Here is a 23,570-nt window from a genome sequence, read left to right on the forward strand (position 1 = left end):
GTCTCAGCTACTTGGGAGGTTCAGGCAGGAGAATCGCTTGAACCTGGGAGGCGGAAGCTGCAGTGAGCCGAGACTGTGCCACTGCACTCCAGCCTTGGAGATAGAGCAAGATTCCATCTCATAACAGCAGCAGCAGCAACAACAACAAAAACTAAATCAAGTAGGTTAACAAAAAAGTAGAACATATGAGTATACATAATTATAGTAAGCCTATTCTAATGTATGTATGTATGTGGGTGTACACATATCTCCACACCTGAAGACAGAATGCACATTGTTTTCAAAGAACAGGTACAAAAATCAAATATACAATAAAAGCCAAAAAAAGTCTTAAAAAATTCTTTAAAAAAGTTGTAAGGCCACATTTACTGACCATAAAGCAGTATAAGAACTCGACATTTTTTTAAAAGCCTAAAAAATTCCATATCCATGGAAATTAAAACAAGAAGAACTCCTAGGTAACCGCCAATGAATGAAAATATTCAAATAAAAATTATAATATCTTAAACTGAAACGAAGAGCCTACTAGTCAATACATGTGAGATGTAGCCAAATGATGCCCAGAAAAAAATTTATATCCTACAATGCCTTTATTAAAAATTAGGAAAGATGAAAAATAAAAGAAACACGCTTTTTACAATTCGAGAACGTTAAAAAATACTCAAAGCAGAAAAAATGAATTAAGAAAGAGGAAATTATTAGTCAACAAAAAATAAAGTTGATTTTTAAAAAAAATTGGTTGAAAAGACTTATCAAAGTGACAAGTCCTGGCAAATATGATAAGGGGAAAAAAATGGATACACAAATATCAGTGATAGGAAGAGAAGGAATATAAACAATTGAAACTGATCCAAGGAGTAGTAAATTATATACCAGATCTGCACAAGCCTGAAAACAAAACCAGTTAAGAATAGAACAAAAAATAAAATTATAGGCCAATCTCACAAAGTTAAAAAAATCCTAAATACAAAATTTCATAGTTGAATACAGCAATACACTAAAACATCAATTAAAATTTATGACAGGAATGCAAGGGAAGTTCAACACGAGGCAATCTACCAACCTTGTATTTGTGTCTGGGGATACAGGATGTGTTTTATGTATTTTTCTGCCTAACTCTAATAAAATAATAGGAATGGAGTAAAAATGGAGTAAAAAGGGATCCATCCCATCAGGGCAAAAGAAAGGGAAGAGAGATCAGTAAATGGAAAGTTTAATAAATACTTAGAAGATGAAAAACAAATAACTAATTTAGTAGTATATTATATTATAGGAACCATAGTGTAAAGGGTAAGTGAAAAAGAAAGGGATGTGAAGAACTGATTATTCCTTCTAAAAAATAAAAACAAATAAAAACCCCAGAGATTCTTAGGACTAGGAAATGCCAAGTACAAACAACATCACATAGAATGCAATTATCTATATCCTCCTTCTTGAATACCGTTTTTTTTTTTTTTTTTTTTTTGAGGCGGAGTCTCGCTCTGTCGCCCAGGCTGGAGTGCAGTGGCCGGATCTCAGCTCACTGCAAGCTCCGCCTCCCGGGTTCTCGCCATTCTCCTGCCTCAGCCTCCCGAGTAGCTGGGACTACAGACGCCCGCCACCACGCCCGGCCAGTTTTTTGTATTTTTTAGTAGAGACGGGGTTTCACCGAGTTAGCCAGGATGGTTTCGATCTCCTGACCTCGTGATCTGCCCGTCTCGGCCTCCCAAAGTGCTGGGATTACAGGCTTGAGCCACCGCGCCTGGCTATATCCTCCTTCTTATCCCAATACCCTTACCCCAACATACACAACCCTAAGCACATAACACTGACAACCAAGCTGTTTCTGTGAACATCTGCGATTCATTCTTTGGAGAAATTAAGTGAGCCACCTGGGACTTAAAATAAAGGGATAGAAAAAGCGGTGAGGCTGAAAACTAGGAGATTAACATAATGCTTCAACTATCAGAAATGCCTGAAGTTACATGTCTACCCGCAAGGCAGGTAATTTCAAAATTTAGTCTCAGAATGGTCCTGAAGAATACAGACACACATATATTTGGGCACCTGTTAGCAAAAGAGCCCACTTTCTTACCTAATATCCTAACATAATTTTGTCATCTGGCCCACCCACGCATAAAAAATTTGTAATCAGCCTTTCAATGCCTTACTCTTAACTATAAAGAGAACCAACGACTCCCAGATAAACAAGGAAAGACTCCAGGAAGAAAGCAAGAAACCAAATAAGAAAAGAAACAAAAATCTACCAAGAGAAAACAATATTATAAAGGAAAAAAAACTTTAAAAACTTTTAATTTATATTCTCAGATTGAGAAGCTGCATATACCAAAAACAACAGGATACTACAAATTAAAACAAGATATTTCCTTAGCAATAATTTACTTGCAGCAGGTTAAAGTTTTACGTGTCTTCATTTCTAGAAATTGGAGCTATAAACCAAGATTATATCAAAACAATAAAACTCAACAATAAAAATATAATAAAAAGTTCCAGCCAGGGACAGTGGCTCGTGCCTGTAATCCCAGCACTTTGGGAAGCTGAGGCAGGTGGATAGCTTGAGCTCAGGAGTTCAAGGCCAGCCTGGGCAACATGGCAAAAACTCATCTCTACAAAAATTCAAAAAAGTACCTGGGTGTGGTGGCATGCACCTGTGGTCCCAGCTACTCAGGAGGCTGAGGTGGGGGGATTATTTGAGCCTGGGAGGCGGAGGCTGCAGTGAGCCAAGATCACGCCACTGTACTCCGACCTGGGTAACAGAGACCCTGTCTCAAAAAACAAAAACAAAAACAAAACAAAACAAAACTAAACTAAAAAAAAGATGAAAAGTTCCACAGTTTAAGTATACTTTGTCTCATTAATTTCAATCATGCATAAAGGTACATATGCATTTTCTACATAAATGTCATCACTGATTTTTCAAAATAAAAGGTCTATTTCTGTGTTTAAAAAAAAAAAGAATAAATCCCTTAGAGCTTAATTTTTGCTATTAAGGTAACCAAATCCACCATTATCCTATTAAAAAAGTACAGCCACTCAGCTACAAAGATCATAAGGCACAGCAACTAGCAGCTTTGAGAAATTATTCACAATTGTCCTCTGAGCAACTACTATACTTCCAAATCTTACTTTCCCTCAGTTTAAGAAATACAGAATGCAGAGGATCTTGGCCATTCCCCAACAAGAATCTGTCCCATCATCTGTATTTGAAAACAAAAGTTAGAGCAAATTTTAATGTAATAAAAATTTTAGTAGTATGAAACCTTACATGTTTATCTTTCCTTTCTATAACGTCTTGCTTCTGTTTGCATTTTTGAGATGCCTCCTTAATATCTGTTGCCTGTAAAATTAAACCAGAGGAGGAGGGACAGTTAGTTAAAAACTCATGCAAGCAAATTATATGGCCCTGTCCATTCAAATAGAGTTAACCCAGAACAATTTATTTCAAGCAAAATGCATAATTATCAACAAAATATCAACAGTTATTTGCAAGTCTGTAACAGGTTATTCCTAATGATATTAATAAACAGTTGCAGTAATACGCATGCATGTTTTTCTCTTTACATTTATCTTCCTGTCTTATTTCATCTGATCCTAAAAACAACCCTACAGGATAATCAGGACAAATATTACTGACTGGTAGGGATCAAAAGAGGCCAAGTAACCTGTATACATAGCTAGAAAATGGAAACTAATTATAAAAAAATCAGGTCTGATTTCAAATATAGAGTTCTATCATACCACGTTACCTCCTTGATATTTTTCATTAACACATAAAACACATACATGACATATTATAGATACATTATACATCATTAACACATATAATATGTAATTCAAACACAGTACAGAATAGGGCTATACAGAAAAGAATTAACATTATAAGCTAAGACTACTACTCTTGGAAAGGCTTGTTTGCAAGGTCAGTCCTTTGTTGTTGTCTGGAAACTTGGATTTTGGGAGTGTTTCTACCATTTCCTAACAGATAAGAGTGGCTCACTGTGCACGTTTGTACAAACAATGTGGTTGATGTAGAACATCTGCTTTCCTTCTTGCATTCTGGATGTTGAGTACGTGCTGCTAGAATGCCTAGTTGCCCAACGCACATAAAAACCTTGGGTGCTGAGTCTGTAATGCACTTCCCCTGTAGACAGGACTTTAAAAGTGTTGCCACAATTTGATGATGGAAGAATTAAGCACATTCTGTGTGACTTCTCTGGGGGAGGACCCCTGGAATCTTGTGCCTGGTTTCTTCCAGACTTTGTTCTCAGGGCATTTTCCCTTTACTGACTGTTTTGCATCCTTTTGCTGTAATAAATCTTGACTGTGAGTTCTCCTAGGAAATCCCATCTCTGGTGATCTCTTATGCCAAGAGGCAATAGTTTCTTCCCATAGAGGAAAACTAATTTTCTGATGCTAGTAACACTGATGTATGTATGCTTAAATCATACATGCTGATCATGTAAGATAAAGATTACTATTATTGTCCTCACCTGACTGAGGAGAATAAAACTCAGAGAGACTAAACGATTTGCTGAAGGTCAGACAGCTGAGTGAGGATTTAAAATACAGGTGTGTGTGACCCAAAAGGCTATGCCCTGTCCATAACACTTTACCACCTGCCTGGAATTACCAAAAAAAAAAAAAAAAAAAAAAAAAATTACAAGTGTTGGAAAAAGTTTTCTGCTGGAACAGAGCGAGCAAGAAGAAGAATAGCATTCAGTATTAAACAAAATTAACCATTGTGTTCCTGTTGCAAGGCTATGGGTGCTGATAACTACTTTTACTAGAGACTGACATAAGGTACCACTTCAGAATCCAGGATCACTTCTTTAGGAAAATAATTCTGAAACATCGTAGGCCATGCAGATTTTCACATAAATAAATTAGGCTCATGGATGTTTGACAATGAGCCTAATATAACAATAGCTGGGCTTCTGTTATAAATAGACAAAAGAAAGGGTTAAATATGTTTCCTTAATTAAGAGATTTGAAATTTATTATGTACATATTTTCCACTACAAAAGTAGTTTCGTAGTAACAGAAAATTCAAGAACCAAAAAAAAAAGCAATTACAAATTCACAACTTAACTACAACCAACCATCATTAACATAACAATGACTGCCAACTATTAGTTTCATATCCTTGAGGAAGTCGTGTTATCACTGGTATTCAGTATCTTTAACAATAAAATGAGGGGACTTGTCTAGATAATATCTACAACTCCTTTTCCCCCTAACATTTAAAATGACCAATAGCAACTCTCTTTCAGAATCAGACCTGATCAAGTCCTAAAACCTTTATCTGATCTTAGTAACTGTTTAATTTTCTGGACTTGAGTGCAATAATTTTAACTCACTTTAACCTGTATTAGAATTAAGGTATAGTGGAGCTTTTCTGACATGACAGTAGCAAAGTCAAAACTGTTGATTCATTTCCTCTGTTACAAAGTTTACTTTATATTCCTAGATATGGCCTTTCTCACTCAGTAAGCATTGCTCAACATAGTATCTGGTACAATCTAGCTCAAGGAGTCATTTTTCTGACTTTCAGTAGCCTAAAAAGAGAAAGTACAATCACATCTCGAAATCAAAGAGCTCCACATAACTTCTGTTTTACAAACAAAAGATAAAACTTGTATTAGTCAAACCTGTATAAATGGCAATCTTAAATTCAGTAACAAAAAACCTGGAGTAGCATATTCACATGAGAAGAAAACACAATCTTCAAAAATAGAGAAGATGCCTAAAAAAAAAATACTGCTAAGTCTGTAACACACTCTCTCCTAAATGATCTTTCAATAGCAGAAATCATGTTTCACACAATTTTTTCCCAATAGCACTGCCAGGCTAAGATTCACCCTTTATGATCACTGACACCCATGTTCAAGCACAGTGACCAACATCGAGGTATACAGTCCACAAAGATTGTGAATGGCTTTCTGGTTTCATAGAATTAACCTATATATAGCATAAATTCCACTGGTCTAATTACAAATAATTCTACATACTTGAGCCAACTGACAATTGATATCAGAAATTCTTTATTTTATTTTATTTTTAAATTTTTATCATATATATTTTTTGAGATAGGGCCTCGCTCTATCACCCACACTGGAGAGCAGTGACAAGATCTCAGCTCACTGCAACCTCTGCCTCATAGGCAAAAGTGATCCTCCTGTCTCAGCCTCACGAGTAGCAGGGACTTATAGGCTTGCACCACCATGCCTGGACTAACTTTTTTGTATTTTTCATAGAGACAGGATTTCACCATGTTGGCCAAGCTGGTCTTGAACTCCTGAGCTCAAATGATCTGCCCACCTCAGCCTCCCAAAATGCTGGGATTTGCATAAGCCACTGTGCCCAGCCACATCAGAACTTCTTAAGTAGGGGTCAATATCTTGACTTCAGTGCATCCATGAATCTCCAAAATCTCATGCACAATTTTGGATCTGCCTATATTGTGTTATTTCAGAAGCAGGAATGTAAACAATTCTCAAATAATCTCTAACTTCAAAATCCACCAAAGGTTTCTAGAAGCCATAGTCATAAAAAATATCTATTCTTTTAAAATACAGGGAATATTATTCTATACCTATTCCAAAAACATCAGATTTTCTATATTGCCTTCCTTCAAAAGGGTGTGTAATTACAAAGCAGATATATAATATATTCACAAAGAAAGCTCAGTGTTTCCAGGAATACCACTATGAATCCTCTTGTAACTAAAAAAAAAAAAAAAAAAAATCGTATTTCACTTTTCTCTCTTTATATCTTGGAAGTCCTATAAAGCAGCAACACCTCAATAGTAATGAGTATGTCCTTGAAAGTCCTATGGTGGCAGAATTCCTGGTTAAAAAACTCAAACACCTGCAAAATATTTTTATATCTGCTAAACTAAAATTCAGATAATCCAAAACTGAACGCAAAAAGTACCTTTGCTTTGATTCGAGCCTCCAAATTGTGACGCTCGTTTTCCATTTCTTCAATTCGACGTGTTATAGGAATCTGCCCTTCTTTAAGTTTTCTGACCTCTTCCTTCACTCGGTCACGAACTAGTTTTACTTCTTCATATTCCTGACGAACATTTTCATATTCCTTGCAAATAATTCAACAAACAGATGTTAATGCCCTAGCTTAAACTAACACATATACTAAAAATCAAGATATAGGCAGAAACCAAATCTAAGAAAAGACTGTTTTGATACCAAAACAGGTTTATTAATGTAAAATTTGTCCTCTGGGACAACTTCAGAAATAGTAAATACCAATGTAATGATTTAATAACAGTGTTGATAATCACTAAGCGTTTATGTCTATCACTAGTTCAGATTCTCAGATGTCCACTCTGTTCTCTGAAACATATCCTAATGGCTACGAAAATGCGACTTACCTCTAATCTGTCAATAAAGAAGAGATACAGGGATGTATAAAGAAGTAAAAGAAACTCAAGTATAAAAGGTAAAAATGAAAAAAAAAAAGAAAGAACAAAATGAAAATGGGTCAAAAGAAAAACAAAAAGCAGCATGTAGGTGAAAGCGATGCCTGTCATGTCACAGGAGTATTTGTTTAAAAAAAAAAATAAGTGGCACACTAAGACAACATTACATAAGAGTGAACGGGATGATGGTAAGAAAAGAAAAAATAAACATACGAGTAAATCAAAAAAGAAGAAAAATGAAAAACGCAAATCAATCTTAGAAAAAATAAGGAAAATCAAAAGACAAAGTGAGAGAAGCAGTAATAATGGACACAGGATAAACGAAATTTAGAAAAACCAAAGAAAGGAAAATTTAAGAATCATGAGATGATGGAATAGGGTAGGGAGAAGGGGGAAGACAGAACAAGAATGCCACAAATACAGCCATATATTTTTTCAAGCAAGTAACAATTATTTCCATTCTAACCTTGGAACAAACACCACAAAACTTTCTTACCTATTTTGTTCTACCAATTATAAAGTAATGCAATGAGGGAATTGAATCTTTAACCCGAACTGTAGTCTTAATAAAATACACACTACACAGTGATTAGAAATAACAGATTAGCTTCAGAAAAATTATAAAACGTATGAGTAGAAGATTACAGTTAAGACATATCAGCCACATCTGTAACTGAGGCTGATTATTAGTGGCAAACCCCAAGTAAATTCTCAGTGACCTGACTGAGGACACCCAAAGATTTAATTTTCTGATCATTAACATCTATAAAAAAAGATCAAAGAACTAGCCCTTGAGGACTAAAATCTGGAAGAATTAAGAGCACCGGTTATTTATTATTTATTAAACAATAAAAATGAGCACACAGCTAATGTAATAAACTAGTAAAAGAAAGCCTGGCGTGGTAGCTCATGCCTGCAATCCCAGTACTTTGGGAGGTGGAGCGAGGCAGATCAACTGAGGTACGGAGCTCAAGACCAGCCTGGCCAACATGGTGAGACCCTGTCTCTACCAAAAATACAAAAAAAAAAACTTAGCCAGGTGTGGTGGCACATACCTATAATCCCAACTACTGGGAGGCTGAAGCAGGATAACTGCTTGAACCCAGGAGGCAGAGGGTGCAGCAAGTCGAGATCACACCACTGTACCCCAGCATGGGAGAAAGAGCAAGACTCTCTCTCAAAAAAAAGACATGGGTGAGCAGTTTCAAGATGGCCGAATAGGAACCACTCCAGGCTACAGCTCTCAGCGTGAGTGACACAGAAGATAGGTGATTTCGACATTTCCAACTGAGGTACCAGGTTCATCTCACTGGGGCGTGTCAGACAGTGGGTGCCAGACAGTGGGCGCAGGTCGCCGAGTGAGAGCCGAAGCAGGGCGAGGCATTGCCTCACCCAGGAAGCGCAAGGGTAAGGGAATTCCCTTTCCTAGCCAACGGAAAACGTGACACACAGCACCTGGAAAATCAGGTCACTCCCACCCTAATACTGTGCTTTTCCAAGGGTCTTAGCAAAAGGCACACCAGGAGATTATATCCCGCACCTGGCTCAAAAGGTCCCACACCCACGGGGCCTCCCTCATGGCTAGTGCAGCAGTCTGAGATCTAACTGCAAAGCACCAGCAAGGCTGGGGGAGGGGCGCCCGCCATTGCTGAGGCTTGAGTAGGTAAACAAAGCGGCCAGGAAGTTCAAACTGGGTGGAGCCCACCACAGATCAAGGAGGCCTGCATGCCTCTGTAGACTCCACCTCTGGGGACAGGGCATAGCCAAACAAAAGGCAGCAGAAACCTCTGCAGATATAAATCTCCCTGTCTGACAGCTTAGAAGAGAGTAGTGGTTCTTCCAGCATGGAGTTTGAGATCTGAAAACGGACAGACTGCCTCCTCAAGTGGGTCCCTGACCCCTGAGTAGCCTAACCAGAAGGCAACCCCCAGTAGGGGCAGACACCTCACAAGGCCGGGTACCCCTGTAAGACGAAGCTTCCAGAGGAACGATCAGCAGTAACATTTGCTGTTCAGCAATATTCACTCTTCTGCTGCCTCTGCTGCTGATACCCAGGCAAACACGGTCTGGAGTGGACCTCGAGTAAACTCCAACAGACCTGCAGCTGAGGGTCCTGACTGTTAGACGGAAAACTAACAAACAGAAAGGACATCCACACCAAAACCCCATCTGTACGTCACCATCATCAAAAACCAAAGGTAGATAAAACCACAAAGATGGGGAAAAAACAGAGCAGAAACCTGAAAATTCTAAAAATCAGAGCGTCTCTCCCCCTTCAAAGGAACGCAGCTCCTCACCAGAAATGGAACAAAGCTGGATGGAGACTAACTTTGACGAGTTGAGAGAAGAAGGCTTCAGAAGATCAAAGTTCTCTGAGCTAAAGGAAGAAGTTCGAACCCATCGCAAAGAAGCTAAAAACCTTGAAAAAAGATTAGACGAATGGCTAACTAGAATAACCAATGTAGAGAAGTCCTTAAAAGACCTGATAGAGCTGAAAACCATGGCACGAGAACTACATGACAAATGCACAAGCTTCAGTAACCGATTCGATCAAGTGGAAGAAAGGGTATCAGGGACTGAAGATCAAATTAATGAAATAAAGTGAGAAGAGAAGTTTAGAGAAAAAAGAGTAAAAAGAAACGAACAAAGTCTCCAAGAAATATGGGACTATGTGAAAAGACCAAATCTACGTCTGATTGGTGTACCTGAAAGTGATGGGCAGAATGGAAACAAGTTGGAAAATACTCTGCAGGATATTATCCAGGAGGACTTACCCAACCTAGCAAGGAAGGTCAACATTCAAATTCAGGAAATACAGAGAATGCCACAAAGATACTCCTGGAGAAGAGCAACTTCAAAACACATAATTATTAGATTCACCAAAGTTGAAATGAAGGAAAAAATGTTAAGGTCAGCCAGAGAGAAAGGTCAGGTTACCCACAAAGGGAAGCCCATCAGACTTACAGCGAATCTCTCTACAGAAACTCGACAAGCTAGAAGAGAGTGGGGGCCAATTTCAACATTCTTAAAGAAAATAATTTCCACTCCAGAATTTCATATCCAGCCAAACTAAGCTTCACAAGTGAAGTAGAAATAAAATCCTTTACAGACAAGCAAATGCTGAGAGATTTTGTCATCACCAGGCCTGCCTCACAAGAGCTCCTGAAGGAAGCACTAAACATGGAAAGGAACAATCAGTACCAGTCACTGCAAAAACATGCCAAAATGTAAAGACCATCAATGCTAGGAAGAAACTGCTCCAACTAACGAGCAAAATAACCAGATAACGTCATAATTACAGGATCAAATACAAACTTAACAATATTAACCTTAAATGTAAATGGGCTAAATGTTCCAATTAAAAGACACAGACTGGCAAATTGGATAAAGAGTCAAGACCCATCAGTTCGCTGTATTCAGGAGACCCATCTCACATGCAGAGACACACATAGGCTCAAAATAAAGGGATGGAGGAAGATCTACCAAGCAAATGAAAAACAAAAAAAGGCAGGGGTTGCAATCCTAGTCTCTGATGAAACAGACTTTAAATCAACAAAAATCAAAAGACAAGTCATTATATAATGGTAAAGGGATCAATTCAACAAGAAGAGCTAACTATCCTAAATATATATGCACCCAATACAGGAGCACCCAGATTCATAAAGCAAGTCCTTAGAGACTTACAAAGAGACTGAGACTCTGCCACAAGAATAATGGGAGATTTTAACACCCCACTGTCAACATTAGACAGATCAACAAGACAGAAAGTTAACAAAGATATCCAGGAATTGAACTCAGCTCTGCACCAAGCAGACCTAATAGACATCTACACAACTCTCCACCCCAAAATCAACAGAATATACATTCTTCTCAGCACCACATCGCACTTATTCCAAAATTGACCACATAGTTGGAAGTAAAGCACTCCTCAGCTGATGTAAAAGAACACAAATTGTAACAAATTGTCTCTCAGACCACAGTGCAATCAAACTAGAACTCAGGATTAAGAAACTCACTCAAAACCGCACAACTACATGGAAACTGAACAACCTGCTCCTGAATGACTACTGGGTACATAACGAAATGAAGGCAGAAATAAAGATGTTCTTTGAAACCAATGAGAACAAAGATACAACATACCAGAATCTCTGGGACACATTTAAAGCAGTGTGTAGAGGGAAATTTATAGCACTAAATGCCCACAAGAGAAAGCAGGAAAGATCTAAAACTGACACCCTAACATCACAATTACAAGAACTAGAGAAGCAAGAGAAAATACATTCAAAAGCTAGCAGAAGGCAAGAAATAACTAAGATCAGAGCAGAATTGAAGGAGGTAGAGACACAAAAAACCCCTCAAAAAATCAATGAATCCAGGAGCTGGCTTTTTGAACAGATCAAGAAAATTGACAGACCACTAGCAAGACTAATAAAGAAGAAAAGAGAGAAGAATCAAATAGATGCAATAAAAAATGACAAAGGGAATATCACCACCGACCTCACAGAAATACAAACTACCGTCAGAGAATACTATAAACACCTCTACGCAAATAAACTAGAAAACCTAGAAGAAATGGATAAATTCCTGGACACATACACTCTCCCAAGACTAAACCAGGAAGAAGTTGAATCCCTGAATAGACCAATAACAGGCTCTGAAATTGAGGCAATAATTAATAACCTACCAACCAAAAAAAAGTTTAGGACCAGACGGATTCACAGCCAAATTCTACCAGAGCTACAAGCAAGATCTGGTACCATTCCTTCTGAAATTATTCCAATCTACAGAAAAAGAGGGAATCCTCCCTAACTCATTTTATGAGGCCAGCATCATCCTGATACCAAAGCCTGGCAGAGACGCAACAATAAAAGAGCATTTTAGACCAACATCCCTGATGAACGTTGATGCAAAAATCCTCAATAAAATACTGGCAAACCGAATCCAGCAGTATATCAAAAAACTTATCCACCATGATCAAGTGGGCTTCATCCCTGGGATGCAAGGCTGGTTCAACACACGCAAATCAATAAACATAATCCAGCATACAAACAGAACCAAAGACCAAAAAACCACATGATTATCTCAATAGATGGAGAAAAGGCCTTTGACAAAATTCAACAGCCCTTCATGCTAAAAACTCTCAATAAATTCAGTATTGATGGAACGTATCTCAAATTAATAAGAGCTATTTATGACAAACCCACAGCCAGTATCACACTGAATGGGCAAAACCTGGAAGCATTCCCTTTGAAAACTGGCACAATACAGGGATGCCCTTTCTCATCACTCCTATTCAACATAGTATTTGAAGTTCTGGCCAGGGCAATCAGGCAGGAGAAAGAAAGAAAGGGTATTCAATTAGGAAAAGAGGAAGTCAAATTGTCCCTGTTTGCAGATGACATGATTGTATATTTAGAAAACCCCATTGTCTCAGCCCAAAATCTCCTTAAGCTGGTAAGGAACTTCAGCAAAGTCTCAGGATACAAAATCAATGTGCAAAAGTCACTAGCATTCTTATACACCACTAACAGACAAACAGAGAGCCAAATCAGGAGTGAACTCCCATTCACAACTGCTTCAAAGAGAATAAAATACTTAGGAATCCAACTTACAAGGGATGTGAAGGACCTCTTCAAGGAGAACTACAAACCACTGCTCAATGAAATAAAAGAGGACACAAATAGAAGAACATTCCATGCTCATGGATAGGAAGAATCAATATCATGAAAATGGCCATATTGCCCAAAGTAATTTATAGATTCAATGCCATTCCCATTAAGTTACCAATGACTTTCTTCACAGAGTTGGAAAAAACTACTTTAAAGTTCATATGGAACCAAAATAGAGCCCCAAATTGCCAAGACAATCCTAAGCAAAAGAACAAAGCTGGAGGCATCATGCTACCTGACTTCAAACTATACTACAAAACCCCAGTAACCAAAACAGCATGGTACTGGTACCAAAACAGAGATATAGACCAATGGAGCAGAACAGAGGCCTCAGAAATAATACCACACATCTACAACCATCTGATCTTTGACAAACCTGACAAAAACAAGAAATGGGGAAAGGATTCCCTATTTAATAAATGGTGCTGGGAAAACTGGCTAGCCATATGTAGAAAGCTAAAACTGGATCCCTTCCTTACATCTTATACAAAAACTAATTCAAGATGGATTAGAGACTTAAATGTTAATCCTAAAACCATAAAAGCCCTAGAAGAAAACCTAGGCAATACCATTCAGGACATAGGCATAGGCAAGGACTTCATGTCTAAAATACCAAAAGCAATGGCAACAAAAGCCAAATGGGATCTAATTAAACTAAAGAGCTTCTGCACAGCAAAAGAAACTACCATCAGAGTGAACAGGCAACCTACAGAATGGGAGAAAATTTTTGCAATCTACTCATCTGACAAAGGGCTGATATCCAGAACCTACAAAGAAGTCAAACAAATTTACAAGAAAAAAACATACAACTACATCAAAAAGTGGGCAAAGGATATGAACAGACAATTCTCAAAAGACATTTTTGCAGTCAACAGACACATGAAAAAAATGTTCATCCTCCCTCGCCATCAGAGAAATGCAAATCAAAACCACAATGAGATACCATCTCACACCAGTTAGAATGGCGATCATCAAAAAGTCAGGAAATAACAGATGCTGGAGAGGATGTGGAGAAATAGGAACACTTTTACACTGTTGGTGGGACTGTAAACTAGTTCAACCATCGTGGAAGACAGTGTGGCGATTTCTCAAGGATCTAGAACTAGAAATACCATTTGACCCAGCCATCCCATTACTGGATATATACCCAAAGGATTATAAATTATGCTGCTATAAAGACACATGCACGCGTATGTTTATTGTGGCACTATTCACAATAGCAAAGACTTGGAACCAACCCAAATGTCCATCAATGACAGACTGGATTAAAAAAATGTGGCAAATATACACCATTGAATACTATGCAGCCATAAAAAAGGAGTCCTTTGTGGGGACATGGATGCAGCTGGAAACCATCATTCTCAGCAAACTATTGCAAGAACAGAAAAGCAAACACCGCATGTTCTCACTCGTGGGTGGGAACTGAACAATGAGAACACCTGGACACAGGAAGGGAGACATCACACACTGGGGTTTGTCATTGGGTCGGGGGAGGGGGAAGGGGGGGAGGATCGCATTAGGAGACATACCTAATGTAAATGAGTTAATGGGTGCAGCACACCAACATGGCACATGTATACATATGTAACCAACCTGCAGGTTGTGCACATGTACCCTAGAACTTAAAGTATAATAAAAAATTAAGAAAAAAAAAGACATGAATTTTATTGTGTATAACATATAAAGCCAAAAATGAAAAAGAAGCACCTAACTTGAATACACAGTAACTAATACTGTCACCATAATTACTCTGCTACTTAAAGAAACACCTATTTTTCCTCCAGAAATTATGACTTACCACCCATGGCCTTTTTGCTTCAAGCATCTCAATTAAATCTAAATGTCGCTTCCGTTCGTAGAACCTCTCCACATCTTGTTTATATCTTTCATTCCTCTGAACCATTTTCTGTAGATATTCAGTTTTCTCTTTGCATGAGGTCTACAATAAATATATGTTGAACAATCAGTTTAACAGAAAAATGACAACAGGTCACATCTTCTAACAATGAAAAATAAACAACGATAGCAAAATTTCACAATAAAGAATTCACAGGAGTTCTTAAGAACTATGTAGACTCCAGGTTGGGCAACAGTGAGATCCTGTCTCAACAAAACCCCTAAAACCTGTGTAAAAGCAACATTCCCACCCAAGTTCTGGTCTAGGGTCTACAATTTATTAGTCCTAACTGTAATGAAGCCCTGCCACATCTGAGCCCGGGCTCTTCTTCCCCAAATATCTGCTGCATCCACTTGAAGGGTAGAAGCAATTCACTTAATATAGATGAAAGCTAAACAAAAGCTGTAAAAGTGATATACAAATGAATAGTCGTATTACTAGGATTAGTATGTTAAATGAACACTCATGACTGAAAGGTCTCAGAAATGAGATGAAAGAAAGCTAAGAATTAGCCTTTATGTTGTGAATTAATAAATACAAAGATGTACTCAGAACCTAGTAGAATATATGCTTGTATGCTTGTCTTCTTTCAGAGGATAGTCGAGAGTGTAGGTGAGTGTTTCAAGTGAAAGTATTTGATTGTTTGACATAGAGAAAGGTAAAAGAACAGAATATCTGAAGATAAAATAACTATAAAAAGCTCAGAACAACTCCTTTGATTATTCACTTTGAATAAGTATAATAAAAACATGTTTTTCCTTGTCTGGCGGACAAAGGCAAAAAATAACATTTAATTACAGTAAAATATATATTATTAAGTACAGAAAGTCATACTTTGAGAGAAAGCAATTGGTTGCAAGATTTCTATGCTTATTTCCTGGGTGGCACAGCTAACCTCTGTGACACAATGTGCCTATATAATGAACCTACACATGTATCCCTGAACCTAAAATAAAAAAAAAAAAAAAAAACCCCAACAGATTTCCTTTCTTTTTCTTTTTTTTGAGACGGAGTTTCGCTCGTTGCCCAGGCTGGAGTGTAATGGTGTTCTCAGCTCACTCCAACCTCCGTCTCCCAGGTTCAAATGATTCTCCTGCCTCAGCCTCCCAAGTAGCTGGGATTACACATTACAGGCTCCCACCACCACGCCCGGCTAATTTTTGTTTTTTAGTAGAGACAGGGTTTCACCATGTTGGCCAGGCTGGTCCCAAACTCCTGACCTCAGGTGATCTACCTGCCTTGGCCTCCTAAAGTACTAGGATGACAGGTGTGAGCCACCACACCCAGCCAGATTTCCTTTTTTTTGAGACAAGGTCTCGCTCTGTCACCCAGGCTGGAATGCAGTGGTGCAATCACAGCTCACTGCAACCTTGACCTCCTTGGCTCAAGCAATCCTCCCACCTTAGCCTCCCAAGTGCTGGAAGTACAGGCATGCGACACCATGCCTGGCTAACTTTTGTTATTTCTTTTCATGTAGAGACAGGGTATCCCTGTTGCCCAGGCTGGTCTCGAACTCCTGAACTCAAGCGATTCTCCCGCCGCAGTCTCCCAAAGTACTGGGATTGCAGGTCTGAGCCACCACACCCAGACTAATAATTTCTTATTATGAAAATTTACGGTATTTATTTTAGTTGCTGGGATGTAGAAAAAAGATACATTAAATAAAACACCTTTATGAAGGATACGCTATAAAAGCACATTTTTATGTTTATTAATGGTGAAAATAACCAACAACATTCCAACTAAATGTGTAATTCTCTTCCAAAATCTACCTTCAGATGACTGAAAAAAATACACGAGAGAACTGGTTCAACAAAAGTGCCATATTAAGTGGCACATGGTATTTCTTCTATTACTGAAAGCCTTATACAGTGTCTGACACATAGTAGGTGTTTAATAGATACTGAATGAATGAAAGAAAACTGTAACTTCCTGAGATAATTTTTTTAATAATACTGTTATTGGTTCCTTAAAAATTCAATTAATAATATGTATTTGCTGAAATAGTCAACCTTTTCAAACTTCATATTATCAGATCCATTCTCTGTCACTTTAACTGATATTAGCAGTATAATTCTAAGTGAAAATAAATCAAATACGAATTGACTCAATGAATCAATATGACTACTCTCTCTCCCATGTTTTGAGATACAGAAATCAATAAGAAACAATACAAATGAGCTGCCTATTTTAAAGTACCTCGAGCTGTTTTTCTTTCTCCCTGAAGTTTTTGAGTTCACAGTGGTATCTGTGCATTTCTGGGGGACCAATTGACTTTTCAGTGGCTTCGAGGAGTTCAATTTTGCTGAGTTTAGCAAATTCTCCAACTTTGTCCTAGAGCACAAAAATTAAATATTAGCAACTATCATTCATTTACAAATATCTTCAAAATGTATTTCACCCAATGCTTACACTTGTCAAGGTGAAACTCATTAAAAAAAACCTTTGAGATATAAACCTTCTGTGCATTATTCTTTAGAATAATGAAGATAAACTTAGGGTATAAATTGTTATCTTTTTGATCACCTTTAAAAATTTTCTGCACCAATATTTCAAGGTTGAAATGTTTACATATGTATAATAAAAGTCTGGGAATAAAAGAACACATAGTCTGAAGATGAAAATGATCACTGTTTATTACATATCAGTTGAAATGGTAGAGAGTTTAAAAAGAAAAAAAAGGCAATTTCAAACATCTACTTCCGGAGATAATCTGACACCAGCTGATAAGTGTTAAAATAAATAAAAAGCTTTTTAATGTTTAAGTTTCATTTAATTTGCACATTATGAAATCATCATTGTGTTTCTAAAGAAAAATGAAATTAATCAATAAGTACTAGTTAACTAGTTAATGCTGTCACTAGACAGCATTCAAAGTCAAATTTAAGAGGTAATACGACTAACATTTAACATACATTGTCAGTATTTTTTATTTTTAATAAACTATAACATGATTTTAGAAAGTATACTTATAAGAGTTTTATTATATCAAATATTTTGTAAACTCAAATATATCAAATATTATATATGTGTAACGTCTACAAACAACAACATTGACTAAAAAGTTGTTCATTAACAACATTTTAAGGGTCTACAAATAGAAGCACATAGCTATCTGAGCTACTCTCTGAACTCAAAAAATATTACTTTATTTCAAAATACTCTAATTTAGACTTTTTTTTTACTAATTGAAATTTTCCAAATTACTACAAATTAATAACATTATACTCTAAGTGATGAAATGCTACCTTTACAAAGAACTACAAGAGTGTTATGTTCAATTTAAATAATATCCCTTCTATGGCATAGAAAGGAAACACTATATACAAAATTTTCCCATCTTTACATTTATTTCTGTCATACCTGAGGGAGAAACTGGCAAAGATTCCCCACTTGAATATTTAAGGCTGCAACTTGCTCTTCCACTACTTTCTGGGTTGTAGATTTTTTGTTGATGAACCAAAACGACTGATTTTTTGCCACATCAATCTCACGGGTGATTACAAGATTTCCAGAAGCTCTGAACCTAATTAAAAAATAATTTAAGAATCTTTATATTCAAAATACATACATTAGTTTAGAGATAAAATTTCAGAAATTCTCTTGCACCAAAGGTGCCAGATAGAATTATTATTATGATTTTTATTCCTTTTGATATTTTGGCCCCTTCCAAGAAGGAAACTTCGGCATTTTATTAGTCATAATGCCATAATTGACCACATCAGTTACTTACTCAACATTCAAAATTATTTAAACTGTTAAAATTAAAGCAAATGTGAATACTAATTCATAAACACTACTAGAGGAGTCACATATGTGGAGCTGTTTATCCTTTAATTATTATGCTATTCTTTAATCACATGCGTTGACTGCAATTCAAAATGTGTTCGTATATTAAAGGGTAGAGCAGTTAAATCTTGAAACTCCCCCTGCTCAGAAAACGTATTAATGAAAACTGACTCTTAGGCATTTCCAGAAATAAAAACTACCCATACAGGTAGTCCATGGATTCCTCACCACGTACTCCACTCTGAATTCAGAGAGGATTGCCTCACATGGATATAATGGAACATTAAGCAATACAGAATCTGAAAGAAGGCTATTTACTTATTTCTTGTTTTTAGAAGTACTACTGCTCCACACCTCCCATCTATTCATCTTCTTCACTGGGATTCAGCAGCATGTGGTAGAAAGATAAATTATTGGTATCCAATCGCTAAATGACAATAATAACTTATAAATGTTGTATATATAGATTACATTATAATCAGATCACTTGAAACAGTAAGATTGTAGGACTTTAAAGGAAGTAGTTTTAAACTTTCATTTCCAGCAGAATGACTAATAAAATACCCTTACTGATCCTCCTGCTGTAAACAACTAAAAATAATAAAATATTAAAATATCTTCATAAATCAATTTATCAGTTAGCATGAAAGTAAGGAATTCTGGCTAACATCCTAGTATAGGTGAAAACTCAGAGTGGAAAAATAAAATTGGCTTTCATCTTGAAGGCATTCGCCCAATCAAGTGATCTTGAGGATTCATTTTCATGATCTGCTGGTAGAGGACAAAAATAGACAAAGCCCACAGCTATCCAAGGTGGAGAGTCCAATAGAAAGCCATACCTAAGCGATACACCCTTGCTGTAAGGGTAAACTAGAAATACTTCATTGCTACCACCACAAGCTGAGAATTCTGTACACTGTGATTCTGAATTGAAAGTATTCAATGGTCTCTGGCAGAAGTTAATAATTTACTCTGCCGGAATCTATGTTATCTTAAAATAATTAACACAGATAAAGGTCTAAGAAGAGTAGTTCACTACAAACACACACACAAGAAAACAAAGTATCAAGAACACTAGCAGAAATAACATAATGCAGAATCATAAATGAAAAATTTGAAAGATATTTGGATGACTAAGAAAGCATAATATGTCTAATAAGAATTCTAGGACAGGAGACAGAGAATGGGTCAATGGCAATATTTAAAGAGATAATAAATAAGAACTTTCCAAAACTGATGAAAGACACCAAACCATAGGTTTAAGAGTGTCATTAAAACCAAGAAAAGTAAATAAAAAATAAACCCACACCTAAATATATATATGAAACTAAAACACTTAAAAAAAAGAAATGAGTTTACAAGCATCTCAGAAAAAGAGAATGATTACTATCAAATAAACTAAGATCAGATTCACATCAGAAGACAACAATGAGAAAAAGAGAATGATTGCTATCAAATAAACTGAGATTAGATTCACATGAGAAGACAACAATGGGGCCAGATGTGGTGGCTCACGCCTGTAATCTCAGTATTCTGGAAGGCCAAGGTGGGAGGATCACTTGAGCCTAGGAGTTCAAGAGCTGTCTGAGCAACATAGTGAGTGAGACCCCATTCTCTACAAAAAATAGTAATAATAAAAAAAGCCGGGCACGGTGGTGAGTGCCTGTAGGCTGAGGCAGGAGGATCACTTGAACCAGGGAGGTGTCAAAGATGCAGTAAGTCATGATCCTGACAGGGTGAGACCCTGTCACCAAAACAAAAACAAAAACAAGAAGACAACAATGATAATATACTATACTGTGAATATGAGAAAAGAGACCTGTCAATATAGAATGTTATATCCATGAAACACATCTTTCAAGATTTAGAGCAAAATAGTATCATTTTCAGATTAAAAACTGAGTGTTCCAACAGAAAACTCTCATAAAAGAAAACTTTACAGAATATCCTTTTGGCAGAAAGTGATCCCAGAAAGAAAATCAGAAATGGAAGAAGGAATGAAAAGCAAAACAAACAGAAATATCTGAGGTAATTCTAAATAAACATTGACAGCATATTATATTAATAATAATGTTTTGAGGAGTTTTAAAAAGATAGAAATTTAAAAGCATGTAAGTTCAGAGAAGTTATTAAGAAGAAAGTACTGTAAAATCTTTGTTTAGCAGGAAGACAGATATTAAGTCTGAACTCCAACAAGTATTCCTGCTAAAATTCCAGTAATCACTAAAATAAAATAATGCATAATTTCCAAGACAAAAGAGAAGGAAAAATGAAACAAATACCCAACAAAAATAAGAAAGAAAAGAAATGCTGAAGTGTGAAAAATAAAAAGCAGAGAATAAGACAGTAAAAATAAGTTCAAACATATATTTGTAAATTGATTATATGCTTTACTTAAGATTCCAGAAAAAATAACACAGCTCTACCAGTTTAAATGAGATAACAAAAGATATTAAAAACATGAAAAGAATGAAAAAAGACAACTAGAAAAATACCGGGGGAAAAAAAAAAACTGCCAACTACATTAATGGTAAACTAAATGGACTTTAAGGCAAAAGAAAGATAGAGGTCAGTATCTAACAACAGAAAGTTGAATTCACCAGGAAGATAAACAATTTTAATCCTAGATGCAACTAATAATGTCCTAGAAATACATAAGGCAAAAATTGACAGGACAAGGATAATTAACAAATCTGCATAGAGGAATAGTGTAATACACCTTTGTCAGTAATCAAGGTATCAATCAGACAACTGAAATCAGCAAAAATATAGAAGATGTGACAATATAACTAATAAACTTGCACTAATGGACAAATACAGAACATTGCAGGTATCTGCAAAAGAAAACTTATTCTTTCAGCCAAAGAACAATTACAAAAGTTCACTACAAAAAGAAAGAAATTTCAAAGGATTAGTAACATAAAACCAGTATCTCTATATATTTAACTTCACTACAAAGTGGAAACCAATACTAAAAAATAAGAAAATCCCTACATTAGAATTAGAAACAATTTGTAATTATGAACTCATAAAGAAAATATTCAGAACTGAATAACAGTAAATACTATATACTAAAATTTGAGAGATAGCACTAAAGCAGTAAGTGGGATATTTTTAATCTTAACTGTTCATATTAAGGTAAACAAAAGACTAAAATTAGTGCAATAAATATCCATTTCAAAAAATGAGAATCAGTAAAGAATAGAAATTAATGAAATAGAAAACCATAATATAAGACAAATGCAAAAGTTGGTTCATCGAAAAAAACTACTAAAATTGACAAATCAATTTTTAGAAGACAAATACTGCTTTATATAAAATAATACACATATAATGAACTCATATAAGAGGATAATATTCATGTCAATAAAATTTAAAACTAAGAAGAATGGGAAAATCCTTTATGAAGTATAAATAATCACAGTGATACAAGAATAAACAGAAAAATCTAAGCAACCGATTGCTATAAATGAAATCAGCAGTTAGAAAAAAATTAAATCAGTATAGTTAGAAAAAAAAGCCAGATGATTTTTTTTGCAAGACCCCCTACAATTCACATCAGATTATTTTTAACAGTAAGATTAACCAAACATTCAAACCACAAGTATCTTTCACAAACAAAATACAGATGTCAAAATCCTAAATAAAATACTAGAAAACCAATCTAGCAACGCATCAAAAAAACTATGACCAAACTGGGTTATTCTAAGAATGCAAAATTGAGCAAACATCAGGGAATTAATTAATTCTTCAACTTAAATGATATAACCAACTCAATAAATACTGATAATAAACTCTTTGTTCTCAATTTACTTGACCTATCTAGCAGTATCACACACAGGTGATAGACAACGGACTCCTCCTGAAGTTGTTCCAAGTACTGGTTTCCAAGTACTGTATTCTCCTGACTCACCAGCCAATTCTCAGTTTCCTTTCCTAGGTTTCCCTATGTTCAATCTCTAAACGGTGCACTGTAGCAGATACGTTCTTAGAACTCTTATTTGTTTTATCTATCTCTGCTTCACCGGCGATTTAATCCATCATAATACTAATGATTTCCCAAATGTGTTATCTTCAGCCCAGACTTCTCCAGGAATGACAGGTTTATATATCTAACTGCCCACTAAAAACATTTCTACCTGAATCTCAGACCTTTTTGTATGCATGTGGAGACGGAGTCTCGCTATGTTGCCCAGGTTGGTCGAATTCCTGAGTTCAAGCAATCCTCCCGCCTCTGCCTCCCTAAGTGCTGGGATTACAGGTATGAGCCACCGTGCCCAGCTCTGCCCGAGTATCTACTAGGCATCTCAAACTTTACCATGTTTGTTTCTGAAAAGTTCTTTTTTTAAAAAAACATTTTAACACATCTGAAATTGGGATGCACATTTCAAACTATCTGTGCTAGTTTAATTTTAATTGGAAGCTACAAGTGGTGGCATCTTAGTTCAATGATGTATGATCTACCGCCAAAACCTTGTGCAGTAGGTCTGTCTACCTCAGTTAATGGAAACTCTACCCTTAATCATGCCAGACACCTTGGAGTCCTCCCTGATGTCTTCCTCCTTCTCCCATACCCTGTATATAATTCATAAGCGAATCATAATATAATTCATAAGCAAATCATAAGCTACCATCATCTCTCATAGGGTTGTTCTATTAGTCACTTAACTGATATTCTTGCTTTTGCCTTTGTTCTCTTAAAAGTTTACTTTCCATACAGCAACCCAATCTGGTTAAACTTTTTACGTTACATCACATCATTCCTCTGCTAAAAACC

The 23,570-nt window shown here is 36.3% G+C and overlaps 1 protein-coding gene across 7 annotated transcripts in view; it reads right to left on the reverse strand.

The window, feature by feature from the left end:
* The window catches only part of SMC5 (structural maintenance of chromosomes 5), a 120,939-nt gene that overhangs the window by 83,994 nt on the left and 13,375 nt on the right, over positions 1–23,570 (reverse strand). For all 7 annotated transcript variants that reach the window (XR_012094762.1, XR_012094761.1, XR_012094760.1 and 4 more), the window contains exons 4-8: positions 18,368–18,530; positions 17,204–17,338; positions 14,906–15,046; positions 6,934–7,095; positions 3,266–3,337 (exon numbers count right to left, since the gene is read on the reverse strand). Coding sequence is in view for 3 of the 7 variants with exons in the window: in XM_007969457.3 (XP_007967648.1) it covers positions 3,266–3,337; positions 6,934–7,095; positions 14,906–15,046; positions 17,204–17,338; positions 18,368–18,530 (673 nt within the window). In the remaining 4 variants the exon portion in view is untranslated. The remainder of the gene's footprint in view (positions 1–3,265; positions 3,338–6,933; positions 7,096–14,905; positions 15,047–17,203; positions 17,339–18,367; positions 18,531–23,570) is intronic.

The sequence above is a fragment of the Chlorocebus sabaeus genome, chromosome 12, assembly GCF_047675955.1.
Source record: "Chlorocebus sabaeus isolate Y175 chromosome 12, mChlSab1.0.hap1, whole genome shotgun sequence".
In the NCBI taxonomy this organism is placed as follows: domain Eukaryota; kingdom Metazoa; phylum Chordata; class Mammalia; order Primates; family Cercopithecidae; genus Chlorocebus; species Chlorocebus sabaeus.